Raw genomic sequence first — 17,519 nt, 5'->3', positions numbered from 1 at the left:
GTGTGTGTGTGTGTTGTTCTAATTTACATTATGGGTCCTTAACAAGAAGACATTAGAAATAAGCAATAAAATAAATGTGTGCTGCTTTGGAATAAAAGGCCTACCTTTGAATGCAGATGTGTTGTAATTGTGGTCGATGGCAGCAACCATGTCTTTCCAAAAGTCGGAATTCACCTCATTTCCTCGCTGTTCACAAAAACATAAAGTTACAATCTACATTACATCTTTTTCCACATCTAAATCTCAACCATTAATTTAAAACCATAACTTATCAAATATTACCTTATGCAACATGTCCACAACTCTTCCACAGAGGAGAGCCCCAGGCAAATCAAAGTAGTTGTCATAGAAATAATATTTTGCTGCAAAGACCAAAACAAAAGTCATAGAAATCCAGTGACAGTGATGTGAAAGAATTCCAGATAATGCACTTCAACCTACTTAAGAGTGCAGCATGTAGCTATTAGGTAATGAAGATGGATGTAAATATCATACCAGATCTTGTGAAGGAAGTATTGAGGCTGTTGAAGTGCTTCCACTCCCTTTTTGGACCATAATGTTTGATGAGGTCTTCTGTGCTGAGGTCAATGCTTCCATGGGTCGCTCTAATCAATCAAGGAATACAACTTTTCTATTATCTCACTTTTAAAAAGGTCAGTGAAAGCAACAACAACTTTGACAAAACAACATACCGCAAGACAGTTCCATCTTCAGCCAGCTTCACAAGGTTTCCATCCTCCAGATCCACTACTAGTCCTTTAAAACTAGACACAAAATTCAGCATGTTAGAAATACAGTATAAAGACCGGAATCCAGATCATCACTGCTGTCCTGTACTCAGCATGGACAACTCGGTGCATACCATTCCAGAGGACAGCAAAACAGATTGCTGAGCCACTACAGCCACATAATAACTCAGGGTACATGCAACAAAGGGGCCCGGCGGGAGTCGAGTACTCTTAATTATCAAATTTCTTTTAGTTGTGAATAATAGATAGCTTTCCCATTTTGCCTTTAACTTTCAGATGAAACAATTAGAGAAGCAAAACATATTCTTTGATTGATGTTCTCATAGCTTTCGTCCTCACAAAGACCATGACCTGTGGTCAGGGTAGGGTCACGAGTTAAAATTGCTTAATTTTTAAGGATCACAAGCCAAAACGGTTGGGAACCACTTGAAAGCACGGGTGAACTGCTTTCCAACAGGTAGCTCAGTTAAAAGCCTCCAAAACAACTTGAAGCCGTTATATTGACATGGCTTTTTTTTATGATGATTTAACTAAAGTAGGCAAGTCCCCAATCCGTGGTCACCATATTCCACTACAGCTCGTGTGATGATGCCATTATTTGTAAGGAGGATTTGCATTTTGCTTTAGAAGTCAGCTGTTTTTTGTTTTGGTGATAACTCTTACTCTCCCTGTGCCGTTTGCTCGTTGCATCGCTGAGGCTAGACTAATGTCTTAATTGTTGTTTCAGAGCTGGAATTATAATGAGTAACATTTGCAATAGTATAGGAGGGGACACAATACGCTAGGCTGGTCGTTTGCTTCCCCGCCCCCACCAAGTCTTAGCCTTTTTTTAACATCGAAGGCAGGGGACTACAGATGAAAAATAGCCTTTTGGCTAATTCTGGCTGTTTTAACCCATGGGAAATCATGTGTTTTATTAAATTGTGCTGTCCCCTTCCATAAATAAACTAAACTGAAACTGAAACTGAACTGGTAAGAGGGCCAAAGTTAGAGTCACGGTTTGCTACTGCAACATATACATTCTGGAATAGGAGAAACAAACTCTCTGGGTTGTTTGCATTTCTTTAAACCAATTACAATCGTCTTGGGCGGCGCTAAGCTCCGGACGCGGTGACGGTGCCTCTGCAAAACTGTCTCGGGAAGGTGGAACTTATTTTGGTAGAACATTTGTACCCGCAAAAGAAAACGCCACATACAATATTAAATTAAGTAAACTGTTGACTACTTGTTCTGAGTACAAATGAGCTGTATCGGCATGCTTCCAGTGCACCAGCACGGGAATGTCACCACAGACACCACAACTCTGGTAAACTGAGAAATACAGAGCGCTGTCGCTGGCAGTCATAGACTTCATCAGCATGGTGTGAACTTCTTTGGCAAGAGCTTGAATGCAACGGACGTTCATTTACCAGTGTTTCCCCTATCATTGTGCAACGGGGGACCCCGCCAAAAATAACACCAAATACCCATAGTGTTTCCCATATTTTCATTTAGCATCGCACTGCAGTGAACGGCAGTGACGCATTGCCATGAGTGCATGAAGGAGACAACTATCTGTGGTTAGGTCAGGTAAGTAACAGCAGGATAGTCGAGTGTGTTACATAAACTGCTAAAGTCAGCTGAATAGTTGAAGCGAAAAAGATAACGTTGTCGGTAGCCTAACGGTTACAAACAGGTTCGGTAATGAACGACACGATAACGTTCTGACAGCCTCTGTGCTGACGGACTCTGTGCTGTGTTTTTAGTTGAGCTGGACCAGAGACTATCTGGTTAAAACACTGTTTTGCCCTCATTGTTCTCCGTAAAGTTTGCTGGAAGTGATGTAATGTAGCGTTATGTGTGGAGTGAGCACAGCGCTGGATTTCGTTAAAAAAAATAGCCTTTTAAATGCTACAATGGTTGTAAGGAAATAACAGGAGTAACAGGCGAACCAGCTTTAACCCTTAGAGAAGGGAACTCCCGCGGGCTGCCGCTAGAGGTCCGCTGGAGATCATTGCTTACATGATACTGTTTAAATCAGTCTTAAATTAAAACTATAACAGTTAGAGCATTCATTTTTTTGCAACAGAAAGCTAAGGCTTCTTTCCTTCGCGCCATTACAGCATACACTCGCAACGATGCCATCATGTTACGAGATGTCCGGTCGAAAACCGGCTGATAACTTGTGGTGGCGTGTGATGACATCATCACGTCATATGTGACGTGCTAAACAGCAGGCGGACCATTTCTATTGCAGATTAAACTATCAACATGCCTTTACAGTCTGCTCATAAAAATTAGTATATCTCAAAAACTAGAAAATGTACATACTTCAAATAACTTCTGAAATATTAAGGAATATTTTCTTCATGTTTCTACATTTAGAAATCTTTTGGATCAATATGTTGTGTGTGTTTATTCAGTCAAATGTGATGGAAACACATGTCCGATTTTCTTTTTCTCATTTATGACACAATTGTAATACTTTTATTAATTATTATTGTTTATTGCCTTTAATAACCTTTTAGTCAGGTTGTACTGATTTAAGGGATATGAAGGATTAGAAGATCCTCCAAGAAATGACATCACAATAAGCAAACATACCAATGTAGGCACTGGCAGACCTTTTCTATTGCAGAGTTCAAAGGGTTAAAAGTGAAATATTTTCTTCCCAATAAGTGCTGTGCGTTGGATCCAATTCATGCCAATGTGCATAAAGAGTTGTTGAAGTTGATCTGACACTTTAAAGTGTAGAACGACATTTGGTGTAGTGTGGGGTGGTGGTAGCTGTTTGTCAAACTCATCTTCACCAAGGGCCACACTGGAAAATTAGAATCACATCAAGGGCCAGGCATGTTTAGTTTACTGACATGATTTTATTTCAAAGAGAAAGGAGAAAATGTGTGACTGTATTGTATATGTCTCATATTGCCTATTTGGTCGACATAAAGCCCTAAATAAATAGCAAAAAAGTTTCTTAGCCATCATAGAATTTAGCAAATCAAGCAAGACAACGTATTCTGGTTACATCTGTAATAGGCTACCCGACTAACAACAACCTGTTTCACAGCCTGTTGGGAATTTCTATGTCTCAAAGTCGCTTTGAGTGATTACTATTTGGTAAAACAGTTTCCTGTCTTTTTGGTTTGGCGCACAACTAGTTAGGCCAAAATCTATTGTGAACCTAAATTGATACGCGGGCCGGATCAATATTTGCTATGTAAAAGTTCCGCACCCTACAGTAGCTTTAACACTCCTAAAAGACGAACAGTCATTTTACTTGATGACCTCATAGTTGAGGCTTAAACTGTGGAAACTGCTGCTGTTGCTGACTCACCAGAAATCCCAGGTAGCAGGGGTTAGGTTCAGCAGGTCCTTGTCATAGCCTTTATGCTCCACCAGATACCTGGCAAAGCTCTCATAGATCAGCTGCAAAAACAAGGAGGAAATAACATCACTATGTAATATCACGAAAACGAGCAGCACAGTCATCATGCAAATGACAACAATGAAATGCAAATATGTGCCACTGAATGCCAAGAATATACAGGTTTTTATTAAAGTATTATGTAATAAAAAACTAATTAATTGTATATATTATTATTTATTAATTATTTACTAAACACTGTGATTTATCTGGTTGAATACTTAAAGGGTAATTTTGTGGATTGGACCCTATGTTCCTATGTTTTTGTGTGTAAGTGACTGATGGAAACAACAATCTTTGACATTGGTCCAGTATTAAGCGTGAACGCTGTAACCAGCAGCCACAGACCGGGCTGCAACGTAACCCTACAGGGCAAATGTTCCATGTCAGTTAGCATCCACTAAAAGTTCTGTTTTTGTCGCTAAAAGGCTCAAATTATTATTCTAAGTGTTTTTTTGGAAAGGATCCCTACAGAGAAAATTGTACCAGAAACAGCTCTGAGGTCGCTAGGGCTAAACCCACCAGACTCCATTTAAAAAAACTATGCTTTTAGCGTGTATAGAGCCAACATATTTTCACATGTAAATCTATAAACTATGTGTTTATTTCAACCAAAACTAAAGTTGTGATGGTTGGAAAAGTGGAAAGACGACCCAAAACGCTTTTCATAGTTTTACTTTGTTTCTGTCGACTTTGAATGAAGTGTACTTTACGATGCAAAAATTACATGGAGTCTGGTGGGTTTAGTGAACGCAATTTCTCGGATGTTTTTATGTTTAAAAAAAGGATCTGACTCTTTAACAGAAAGGTTGACGTCCGACTGCAGCGTTCATGCTTAATACTGGACCAATGTCAAAGATTGTTGCTCCAACAGTCACTTAGACACAAAAACATAGGAACATAGGGTCCAGGTTAAGAAGAAATGGTAGGTACCCTTTAATGATCAGTGAAAACTTCCCTTCCAGCTCACTAATGTTTTGACACTCAACAGTTCAAAGTAGGGCTGCTCGATTATGGAAAAAAATATAATCACGATTATTTCGGTCAATATTAAAATCACAATAATTTAACACGATTACTCGTTGACTTCTGGAAAGATGTTGCAATTATTGAACTTAAAAAACAGTGAAAAACGTTAAATAAAACACACACAACTGTGAAATTTGCCTTAATACTTGTCCTATTTAAACTTTATTTTTTTCATTCAGAACACGAGAAAATAAGAGTTCACTTGCAAAACGTAATGAGCTAAATTATTGTTTTTCTTGATTATTCTGTTTTTGTGATCATTGGGAGCCAAAATCATAATCACAATTCAATTTTGATTACAACACAAACATTAATTTGGAGTCATGTTCGTCTACACACGTTTCAACCTTTCCAACTCCTTAAGAAAATACAGCCGCTACCTTTGTCTGTGTGCTGTGCATTAGGGGCTGGGAAGGTAGCGTACACTAGGTTTATCACAGCTTTTTCACTACAAACTGCTGCCTGAGGAAACGGCACATATGAGACTGAGGGCTGGAAAACCTCAACAATGAGCTAAAAAGCTCCACGGGGCTGAGAGTAACTACAGAATTGGGTGTTAATTAACTGTGGGTTCGTCATAAGGGATGTAATACGAGACATTACATTACACACAGTCATTTGATCCTTTGTTAATGTCAAAATGATTGAGATTATTTATAAATTATACTAAATTGAGTTTTAGAAGTGCCAAGGTCTAGGTATAAACGGGCGGGTGATCATCAGGCTTTTGCAGTTGCTGCCCCGAGACTCTGGAACAAGTTACCCCCTGATATTCACACTATTACAGATGGAGCTCTTTTTAGGTCCAAACTTAAAACGTATCTGTTTAGTCTGGCTTTTAATACATAGCAGTGGTGTGACAATTTCATTCTTCTGTTTCTTTGTAACTATGTCTGATTTTACTGTTTTCTATGTTCATTCTTTCTATTGTATGATATGTGTTTTTACTCTTGGTTTCTGATGTTAAGCGCTTTGGATACCTGCTGGTTCTGTAAAGTGCTATATAAATACATTTTGATTGATTGATTGATAGTTACATTCCACCACTGATGACAATAATACTCATCATGCAATATGCATTGGTCTTTAATAAACACTGGATTTAAAGAGGCATCTTTTGCACGACTGCTTTTGCATAGGGACATGTGCTTCAATTAAATCAAACAATTAGTCAAAGAAATCTCATCAGTGGTAGTCAGAGGTGCATTTCTCTATTGGGCAACCGTTTTAGGGTTCCCTACGCTGGGCTACTGCACCGACAGGACCAGTAGACATACCCAGTGTTTTCCCTAGGTTTGTGGAAGACTTAGGTGTGCATATCTGGCGGGGGTTTAGGGGTCTTTCCTCAAATGTGATGAAATATGAAATGTGACCTCATTTCAGACAGTGATTATCACCATGTCTGTGTCTAAAACGTTGGTAAAGCTAGAGCAGATAATAGATAACGCTCAAAAAACTTAAAGACAAAACTTGCTCAAAAAGTCCAACTTCAATGATTAGATCTGAGACAAGTCGTTTAGTTGGCTTAATGCTTTTGTCGCTGTTTTTGGCACTTTTTACATTCGTACCGCTTAGATGCTGCAAAAACCGGCTCAGGTGCTGCACCCAAGACTTATAGTGGCAGAGAAAACCCTGATACCTGTCCCATGCATGGGGACAAGACAGAGCCTAGATGAACTTTGGCGGCCTAATTTCCAGTGGGGACAGTGCGGACATGTCCCCCCCACTTTTCAAAATCCAGTTTCTGGTAATGATTGGCTGGGATTCAACAGTCATTAAGCAGTCCCTCCAGAAAAATGCAATTATGTGATCTCATAATTCAATGCATAATCAGCCAAAGTCCGCATATTTATGCGGGGGCCGCATTTTTTCAAATACGCCGCACTTTCGCCGCGCAAAAATATGCGGGGCTTGCATGATTTCATAATCCCTGCATTTTTGTTGCAAAAAAGTCCCATATATCTTAGCAGAAAGTTGAAAAATGTTGCGTTTACTTCACACAAGAGCAGCCATTTGATAGGCTAACTGGCCTATAGGTAATATAGTCTCTAAGGTAGCCATCCAGAGATCCAGTTCATCCTGAGGACTCACTGTGACACATGTATCTCTATGTTAAACATTAAAACATGATTTATAAAACCATGCTAACAATTATAATTTAAAACACGTAGTATGCTATGCACTAAAAAAGGTATGTATAAAGGCTTTAAGCTGCTCACATGTTATTGTAGGCTCAGTTTAATATGCAACTTAAATGTATAATAGCCCATAGTATTAGGGGGTCCCCATCATCCTTCTCTCTTAGTTAAGGGCAGTGGTGTAGTCTATGTGATACGCAGGTATACGCAGTATACCCACTAAGAAAGCTCCAGGATTTCCATATAACCACTTAAAAATGCCCAATGACACGCAACAACATACTTTCCATTATATTTTTGATATATTTTGAATTGTCATCTGTGTTATTTTTCTTCGCATAGGCTACATAAAAGGTATTTCCACCTTAAATTGGTGCATTAAAGCGTATCCAAATGCAACAAAAATGAAGTTGCTGACGCACAAAACTTCCCTGGGGGAGGACACCCAGACCCCCCACTATGATATGCCCCCCCTTCCCCAAAGGCAGATTCTGTCCCATATATATAGGTCAAGATATATATATATATATATATATATATACAGTACAGTATACCCACTACAATACATTAGACTACACCACTGGTTAAGGGGTCTGTCCTTGGCTTAAAAACGTTGAAGACCCCTGGTTTAGGTTTTGTAACTCGGTGTCACGACATCCAGCTGTACCCTGTGCGTCTGATTGTAGCTTCTAATAAAAGCACATGGATGATGATATGAGAAGATGCTGCCAATAGGCCTCAGAGAGGAGTCAAAGACATGATGATCATCATCACCGCAGACGTTCAACCTGTGAGTCACGCAGAGTGACTGCAGCACCATGGAGCATTTCGCATCGCATCACATCTCTCCGTGCAACCACACTCACCATGCACTCGAAAAAAACGGCACAGCAAGACAGAATTGTCAAGTGACCGTGGGAGCGTATTGGCGCAGATGTGTTGCGGACCGAAGCGTCACGGTCACCGTATGGTTGTGTATCGGGGCTGAACGGACTCCACGCACACTCACTCACCCTGGAGGTCTCCTTCAGGCGGTAGCGGCAGAGCGTGTGGTCCAGGTCGAAGCCGATAACGTCACTGTCCGACAGGCTGAAGTATTCGCTCATTGTGGCAGACGCTGGGGGGAACCGCAGGCGAGAGACCGTCCACACGTTAAACACCGCTAACGTTACTGCTGTGTCAACGTCACTGACTGACGGTCTGACTCAGGACACGCGCTACTGAGGTCTTCGCTCACGGTACCGCGAAAAACAATTAACCGAAGACGTTTTCCTAAACCCCCGAATGGATTTGTCACTGAACGGGTAACATTTGGAGACAGGAGATAAACTCCTGTGTGCCAGAAGAAGGCGGCAGAGAGGCGAGTGCGGGAGCGTGTAGTGCTTCCGGGTGTGGAACGAAAACCGTAACACATAGTGTGTGCGCGCAACATGAATTTGGAAAGCGCATTCAATTCTGCAGGGCTGGATGGAACTGTAATGTTGAATTGGTTTATTGTGTTTGCATTGCAACTTGCTATTTAACACCGCGCATGCTCAGAGTTAGATCTATTAAACATGCCTTTGTCTTCTTTTTCTCATGCAATATTTATTTTGCATGTATATATATTTGTTTTCTGTATTTATTGTTTATTTGATATTAATGTTTAATATGTTTGTTTCTTTATGTTTGCACCATTCGACAAGGCAAATTCCACGAAAGTGTACTTATTGTGGCAATAAACCTTTTTAAACCATTTTCTTATTCTGATGTTGATTGTTTTTTAAGTGTTGATTTTATTGTTTTGGTTGTTACTTTATTCTTTAGTAATTGGGTCTTTTTTGAAAAAAAATATATCTTGTGAAGCGCTTTGTGAGTTTGTCTGTAAAATCTGCTATGTAAAATTAACTTATAGGCTAATAAGACCTCTACACAAAGCACATCAATGATAGAAGCTGCACAGACACTGACTACTTTGATGTTGGCGACTTTGATATCTGAGTTCTAAGTTATTTTTAATGTTAAGATAAGAGATTTCTATTATCCCGAAGGAAATTTGTCTTGGACAAATCAACAATATCTGCTGTTGAAATGATTCAACACAACAAGAAACATACATACATAAAGTACACAGACTGCTGCATCCCACTGCATGGACATGCTCATGTTGTACAACACATCATAATAGTCGTCATAATTTGTGCAGTAAGGGTAAGCTGCCTTATCAACAGACAATCCTGGTTTGTCCAAGACAAATTTCCTTCAGGATAATAAAATTCTATCTTATCTCTTATCTAGAATCTTAATGTCTCAAAATATTGACTTAATATCTCAATATATTGACTTAGTAACTCAGAATATTGACTAAAAATCTCAATGTAATGAGAAACTTTAAAATATTGACTTAGTATCTCAATATATTGACTTAGTATCTCGATATAATGAGAAACTTTAAAATATTGACTTAGTATCTTAATATATTGACTTAATATCTCAGAATATTTACTACGAATCTCAATATATTGACTTAATATCTCAAAATATTGAATTAGAATCTCAGAATATTGACGAATCTCAAAGTAATGAGAACATTTAAAATATTGACTTAGAATATTGAGATACTAAGTCAATATATTGAGATATTAAGTCAATATTTTAAAGTTTCTCATTACTTTGAGATTCTTAGTCAATATTCTGAGTTACTATGTCAATATACTGTATTGAGATACTAAGTCAATATTTTGAGATTCTATTGAGAACTTTAAAATATTCACCTATCTCAAAATATTGACTTAGTGTCTCAATATATTGACTTAATATCTCAAAATATTTAGTATCTTAATATATTGACTTAGTATCTCAAAATATTGACTTAGTATCTTAATATATTGACTTAGTATCTCAGAATATTGACTTAGTATCTAAATATAATGACTTAGTATCTCAGAATATTGATTTAGTATCTTAATATATTGACTTAGTATCTCAGAATATTGACTAAGAATCTCAAATTATTGAGAAACTTTAAAATATGGACTTAGTATCGCAAAATATTGACTCAGTATCTAAGAATATTGACTAAGAATCTCAAAATAATGAGAGACTTTAACTTGTCTCCTGCTAGTTGTACTACAGCACTTATTTTTTAAAAATAAGCATATGCCTTATTTTGAAAATATTTGTGTGTCTCTTTTTGGTGTTCTAGTTTGTAGACGGTCCCTAAGCACTCGTCTTGCCGTCTCAACACCGGTGTACCAGTTTAGCTGGTGATATTTGTATGAAATCAGTGAATATTCAACAAGGCCCTGCCCTGCGTTCTGCCCTGCGTTCTGCTCTGCCTCCGCCCCTCGAGTGCCACAGGCTCACATTTTCATGAAGTGTTTGCAAGTGAGACAAAATAATGGATATTGCTGAAAACATCGACAGACTAGCTTATATGTCATCTATACCACTACACTACACATCACTGAAATAATTTTGTGATTTCTGTCTATATATTGGACTTTTAGTCTAAGTTAACACAGGTTAACATATGAGAGAAATATACGCCCACGTTAACTGGTGATATCACAATTTAACATGGGAAACTGCAAGCCTGGAAACATTAAAGTAGGTTCATCTTTGCCTCGCATACCAAAACCTAACTGATGTACAACAAACTGGCATGACCCCACTTAACACTTTATTCTGTTTTGGGGGTAAAAATGAAACATGTCAATCATGCGCAAACGTGATCATTTCTCATTGTTGTTGTGGGCCATCTCATACGAAGAATGTGTAGGCCTATCTCAGCACAAACTCTTTCAACCTGTGCCACAAGTCAACTGATTATAGTTGTGTTTAATTTCATTAGACCCATAGTATGTCTGTGTCGACCCAGAATCGCGATTTCTGTCTTATGGTAGCCATAGATACACTATTGTTATGACCATATGGCCATTGAATGTTTTGCAGCAAAGTGCTGATCCTCGTTTTCTCTCGGGCGACTTAGTGTTATCTTAGTCTGGTTATATTATTATATTATATAGTCTAAGTTATGAAGTGAGTTGCAGCAAAAGTCTAGTGATTTGAAGTGAAGAACATATGAAGCTTATTTTCTCAGAGTTTGACTTTTATTTATCCCACACATCATTTGTTGGCCTACTTCGTCGACACAAAATGGTCATTATGGTATATGATTACAAAACTTCGATGTACTGAGAGAGTTTGATAACAATTAGATATGTTGCTGTTTCAGATTCCTAATATGGGTCTAATGAAATTAAACACAACTCTAATCAGTTGACTTGTGGCACAGGTTGAAAGAGTTTGTGCTGAGATAGACCTACACATTCTTCGTATGAGATGGCCCACAACAACAATGAGAAATGATCACGTTTGCGCAAAACTCAATAAAGTGTTAAGTGGGGTCATGCCAGTTTGTTGTACATCAGTTAGGTTTTGGTATGTGAGACAAAGATGAACCTACTTTAATGTTTCCAGGCTTGCAGTTTTCCATGTTAAATTGTGATATCACCAGTTAACGTGGGCGTAGATTTCTCTCATATGTTAACCTGTGTTAACTTAGACTAAAAGTCCAATATATAGATAGAAATCACAAAACTATTTCAGTGATGTGTAGTGTAGTGGTATAGATGACATAGAAGCTAGTCCATCAACGTTTTTGTCCATGACATCCAAGGTTGGAATCCCAGCTACATCTCTAGTGCGTTGTTTCGTTTTATTTTTTTCCGTTCATACAGTATGTGTCATATTAGTGTGGATAATGCTTAAACGGACATGTATTACACATAAACTGGTGATGTTTTCAGCAATATCCATTATTTTGTCTCACTTGCAAACACTTCATGAAAATGTGAGCCTGTGGCACTCGAGGGGCGCAGAGCAGAACGCAGGGCAGAACGCAGGGCATGGCCTTGTTGAATATTCACTGATTTCATACAAATATCACCAGCTAAACTGGTACACCGGAACTAAACAGAGCTGAATTAGCACAACTTTTATGCATTTCTTTGACATCTACTGCAGTCAGATTCACTGTGTTCACTCAGAAGGAATCACTTCACATGGGTAGGCACTTGTAATGACATTTTGAACATGTTAGAGGCTAAAAGCACGTTTAAAACTTGCCCGGTTTCAGCCTCCTGGGTGCAAACTGTAGCAGCAGGATAACACGGTGTAGGCAGCACCGATTGTTTTTGTTTTTCTCTCTACTGACAGCTCTCAGCACAATTTCAAAACAACAGAGCTACGGGTTGAAATCGACCGGAATTCTCCTTTAATATATTGACTTAGCATCTCAAAATATTGACTTAGTATCTCAATATATTGACTTAGTATCTCAAAAGAATGATAAACTTTAAACTATTGACTTAATATCTGAAAACATTGACTTAGTATCTCAATATATTGACATCGAATTGCAATGTTTTGACTTAGTTTCTCAGAATATTGACAAAAAAATCTCAAAGTAATGAGAAACGTTAAAATATTGACTTAGTATCTCAATATATTGACTTAATATCTCAGAATATTGACTAAGAATCTCAAAATAATGACTTAGAATCTCAAAGTAATGACAAATTTTAAAATATTGCCTTAGGTTGAGCACCATGCAGTTTCTCTCTCTGGAGCGCACACTTTGTCTTTTTTTGGATTCATCTTGTAATCATGACCTTGATGTCTATTATAAAGCATCTCATAGGAAAACTATCCAGTTAACAGCTAACCATATCATATAGTGGTCTTGTGTACACTGTTTACTTAGACCCATTGATTCTGCTGCTTTTAATAAAAAAAAATCGTTTTTTTGAATCAGAGAACAAAAACAAAAAGAAGATATAAGGGAAAAGTATGGGTGACGCATTTCTTCCAAACCTGACTGAGTAATCAGCAGCTGTTCTCCCAGCTGTTCCACCACCTGTGCGTGTGTGTGTGTGTGTGTGTGTGTGTACGTCCGCTAGACGTGTCGACGTCAAAGGACGTGCATCGTGTGGCCCGCCGTATTCTGCCTCTGATTGGCTTACCCTGGTATTGTTACCCTAACCCTAGTCTATATCTACGATGTTCCACCTGTGGGATCGCTCGTTGCCGCCGGAGGTTCCGTCGGATGTCCCTACTTTTCTGCCGGATGTCCGTTACCTTCGTCTCTCTTTGTGTTGGCGTTCTAACCTCTGGTGGATTTGTGAGGACTATGGTTAACTGCTCCTCAGATCTCTGCAGGGTAAATCCAGACAGCTAGCTAGACTATCTGTCCAATCTGAGTTTTCTGTTGCACGACTAAAACTACTTTTGAACGTACCGAGCCAGAATACGGTATTCGGAAAGGCACAAATAACGTGGTTTTTACGAATACTTATTTCGAACAAATACTTAAAAAAATATTTGTATTCGGGAACAAGAAAAACTTTATATCAAAAAGCTGTGTTTCCTCATGAGACTGCAGTGCATGCCCGGATGAGTGAGTGAGTGACGTTCAGGAGTCGGGGGAGGGGAAAAGAGTAAAAGAGGTGACTGACCCAGGCTGCTCCACACAGCAACAGAGAGGGCTCGGCTGAGCGAAAAAACACTTAACTGCATCACTATTTTTGTTGAATAGATTTTTTTGTACCTTACCTGGGTTCCGGAGGCAGTTTATAACTTTCGGAAAGCGGAGTTTGATCGGGAGATTATTCCATTATGCTGCATTATTGACATCTGTAGTCAGGTGCTCTCATGTTCACTCTGTTTACGTAGCTAGCTCTGTTAGCTCGGTCATTTAGACAATAGGCTGTTGACAGAGTAACGTTAACGTAAAGAATACTTACACTATAATGTAAATTAGAAGTGTAATGCAAAAAAAATTTTACGCCTATTTTGAATTTTACGCGAATACAAATACAAATACAAATACTTTTCCCCCCTCAACAAATACAAATACAGATACAAATACCAGCTGCTTTGCACACCCCTAGAACGTACACATGTTCCACCAAAACAAGTTCCTTCCAGAGACTATTTTGCAGAGACACCGTTGCTCCGCCCAAGACAATTGTGATTTAAAGAAATGCCAACAAACCAGAGCACGTTTCTCCCATCCAGGAATGCTGTGTGGACTAGTGTAACAGGGTTTATATATTATGCCATTCCACTTGCCATTATTGTTATTTAACATCAATGTAGAATTATTGGCTCAAGGGGGCGCCCTCTCTCTGCAGTAGTTAAATGCCACTGGCTGTTGTGTATTCATTGCCAGTATTTTGCGATACTAAGTCCATATTTTAAAGTTTCTCAATAATTTGAGATTCTTAGTCAATATTCTGAGATACTAAGTCAATATATTAAGATACTAAATCAATATTTTGAGATATTAAGTGAATATTTTCAAGTTCTCAATAGAATCTCAATATATTGACTTAGTATCTCAGAATATAAACTAAGAATGTCAAAATAATGAGACACTTTAAAATATTGACTTAGTATCTCAATACAGTACATTGACATAGTAACTCAGAATATTGACTAAGAATCTCAGAGACGTGCCCAAGGTGAGTTGCCGAGTGCAGCATGGGGTACAAATATTGTGTATTTATGTTCGTATATTCATTGTATGAACATATGTGCACTGTGATTTATGAACATATTAATAATAAGAGTTACAAGTGGATTGTTGTACCCTTTTCAAGTGCCAGAATGTTAAAATAGCGGCATAATGCACTTTCTAGCTAGCCTCTGTGCTAAAATAACATGCTATTCTTTTGTAGTGTGCTGCGTGTAAGCTACTGTGAGTCAACTGTATGACTGACTACCAGTACATAGGCTACTCTGTTCCTATTCAGGTACATATTTTCACATTATTGTATTTGTTGTAATTGTTGTATGGCTGTTGTGCATTCATGGCCAGTTATGAGAGATGTGCCCAAGTGTGCTGGGTGTAAGCTACTGTGAGCCAACTGTATGACTGACCAGTTCATACTCTGTTCCTATTCAGATAATAAACGGGCCCATCGCGGCGTAAAGAGCCAGTAGTCTCATTCTACACACAACGCAGAGTTGAGGGGTTGCTCAAACCAGCCAGTCATAGAAGTGCGACTGAGCGTGGTTACACTAGCCAGACCTTCCTCCGCAACGCTGTGAAGGTCTGGCAATGCGAGACTACCCTAACCCTAACCCTAACCAATCCCCACTCCCCAGGTTAAACCTAACGAGGAGCATCTCGCTGCAGTCTGCGGGAAGCGGGGCTTGACATCAAGCCCCGCCCACATCCAAGTCAGTCATTTTTTTTTTTTTTTTTTTACCTACGTCGTCTCCCCATACAGTCTATGGCTCGAACGGACCAAGACGGTAGCAAACCTCATATCCTCTTGTTTCACATTAGATGACAGAAACTGATGTAAGCTAAACACAAACGACATTTCATGCAACAACAGTGAACTGTAATTGGGCCCGTGTACTTTTTCGTTCATTTGATTTCCGACTTTGAAACGAAAAAGTATGGAAGTAGCCTACTAGTTTCCCCTGCTTTCTATCAATATTCCTCAGTATTTGTCTCTTGGTGTAGTTTGCTAACATGCTCGTAGACATGTAAATGAACTGTTTGCGTGCTAGCTAAGTCAACGGTCAGCACCTTTTATATTGTAACGTGAAAGCTCAGGCTGCGTTAGCTTCAGCTAAACCACAGCAGCAACTTGCACTGCCCCGTTAAAATGCAACTTCAACCCTCGGATATAACGGTAATCACGTAGCGATTTTACTGTATCTAGACATCTGTATGTGTGTTCGACCTTTTGAAATACTTAGATTAGGTGTGTTACTGTGCAGGTAATATCCAAGGAGCATCTGGCATGATGGTGAGTTCTACTGAACCAGACTGAGAGACCATTTAAAGACTCAGGAACCTTTTGCAGATGTTTTGGATTAATTAGCTGATTAAAGTAGGACACTGAGCCTAAAATATTGAACCTTTTCACAATATTCAAATTTTCTGAGGGTTTTCATAAACTGTAAGCCATAGTCATCAAAATGATAACAAATACAGGCTTGAAATATCTCGCTTTGCATGTAATAAGTCTATATAATTAGTTTTACCTTTTAAATTGAATTACTGAAATAAATGAACTTTTGCACAATATTCTAATTTTTCGAGTTTCACCTGTATGCTTCTGGTTCACCTGTTAATTGTTAAAGCAAAATCGCCCCTTTGTACATTTGGTTGTGACTGAATTCTTGCTGTTAATATGAAAGTCCATAATGAAACAACACGCCATTCTACTTTTGAGGGCTAAATTAAATGAAATATGGCTCGTTTTCCGTTTGAACACATTGTCATCAATATTAACAAGGTTTAAAATGACCCATTTTTCAAATTTGGATATCATTTCAAAATCAGAAATCAGTAGTAACTACATGAAAACTTCACTGTTGCATGAAATATCGTTTGTTTAGCCTAAATCATCAGTTTCTATCTAATGTGAATCAAGAGGCTATATCAGCTTCGCTACCAGGCTGTCTTTTTTTTTTTTTTTTTTCTTCAAAAAACTTTATTATTCAAGTACAGATCCATAAACACATTGAAAACATTAAATGCATACATACATACACGAAAAAGGGGTGCATTAAATTTACATTAAAGAGGTTGTAAGGCATTGTAAATGTTCAGAGTCCGGATGGCTTTCTTATTTGTCAGTCCTTTTATAAGGTTTTAAAATATAATTTCATGTCATTTTTAAATTGGTGACTAGCCTTTTCGGTTTTCTTTCAGATCATTTACATTTATAGATATACAATTTTCAAATAAAATTAAAAGATTCAAAATAAAAAACATGTCATTTATCCAAATAATTTTCTTCATAGTAAAAAAATTCTACCAGGCTGTCTTGGTCATGGATGTATTAAGAGAACGGTCTTGGTCCGTTAGAGCGTATGGGGAATGACGTAAATAAAAAAAAAAAAGACTGACTTGGACTGCAGCGAGATGTACTTGAACCTAACCACGTCGACACGTCTAGCGGATCCGATCTAGCATTTACCCCCCGGAAGTCTGTCACCTTTTCATTCATTTATTTTGTTGAAATTATTATTTGCTTATTTTACCTTTTTATTGTCATTTGTTTTTGTATATGCATAATGTATCTTTATGAACTGAGATGACTGACTGTAAATTTAATTCTAAAAAAAAAACAACTAAAAATAAGTACTCAACCTACCTGAACCTACCTGTGCTGTCCTACAATATGGCCG

The 17,519-nt window shown here is 38.2% G+C and overlaps 1 protein-coding gene across 2 annotated transcripts in view; it reads right to left on the bottom strand.

Moving 5' to 3' along the window:
- Positions 1-8,723, bottom strand: part of nt5dc1 (5'-nucleotidase domain containing 1) — a 99,661-nt gene extending 90,938 nt beyond the window's left edge. The window contains exons 1-7 of one of the 2 annotated variants that reach the window (XM_035995120.1): positions 8,490-8,723; positions 8,336-8,439; positions 4,066-4,157; positions 693-764; positions 496-605; positions 283-362; positions 105-186 (exon numbers count right to left, since the gene is read on the bottom strand). In XM_035995120.1, the coding sequence (XP_035851013.1) occupies positions 105-186; positions 283-362; positions 496-605; positions 693-764; positions 4,066-4,157; positions 8,336-8,428 (529 nt within the window). In that variant the 5' untranslated portion in view covers positions 8,429-8,439; positions 8,490-8,723. Of the gene's footprint in view, positions 1-104; positions 187-282; positions 363-495; positions 606-692; positions 765-4,065; positions 4,158-5,564; positions 5,601-8,335; positions 8,440-8,489 lie in introns of those variants that run through there. The other variant, XM_031285670.2, reaches the window with a different exon arrangement.
- Between the last annotated feature and the right edge of the window lie 8,796 nt (positions 8,724-17,519).

Source organism: Sander lucioperca, chromosome 19 (genome assembly GCF_008315115.2).
Source record: "Sander lucioperca isolate FBNREF2018 chromosome 19, SLUC_FBN_1.2, whole genome shotgun sequence".
In the NCBI taxonomy this organism is placed as follows: domain Eukaryota; kingdom Metazoa; phylum Chordata; class Actinopteri; order Perciformes; family Percidae; genus Sander; species Sander lucioperca.
The sequence above is the reverse complement of the archived record's forward strand: the minus strand, read 5'-3'. Positions and strand labels throughout refer to the sequence as shown.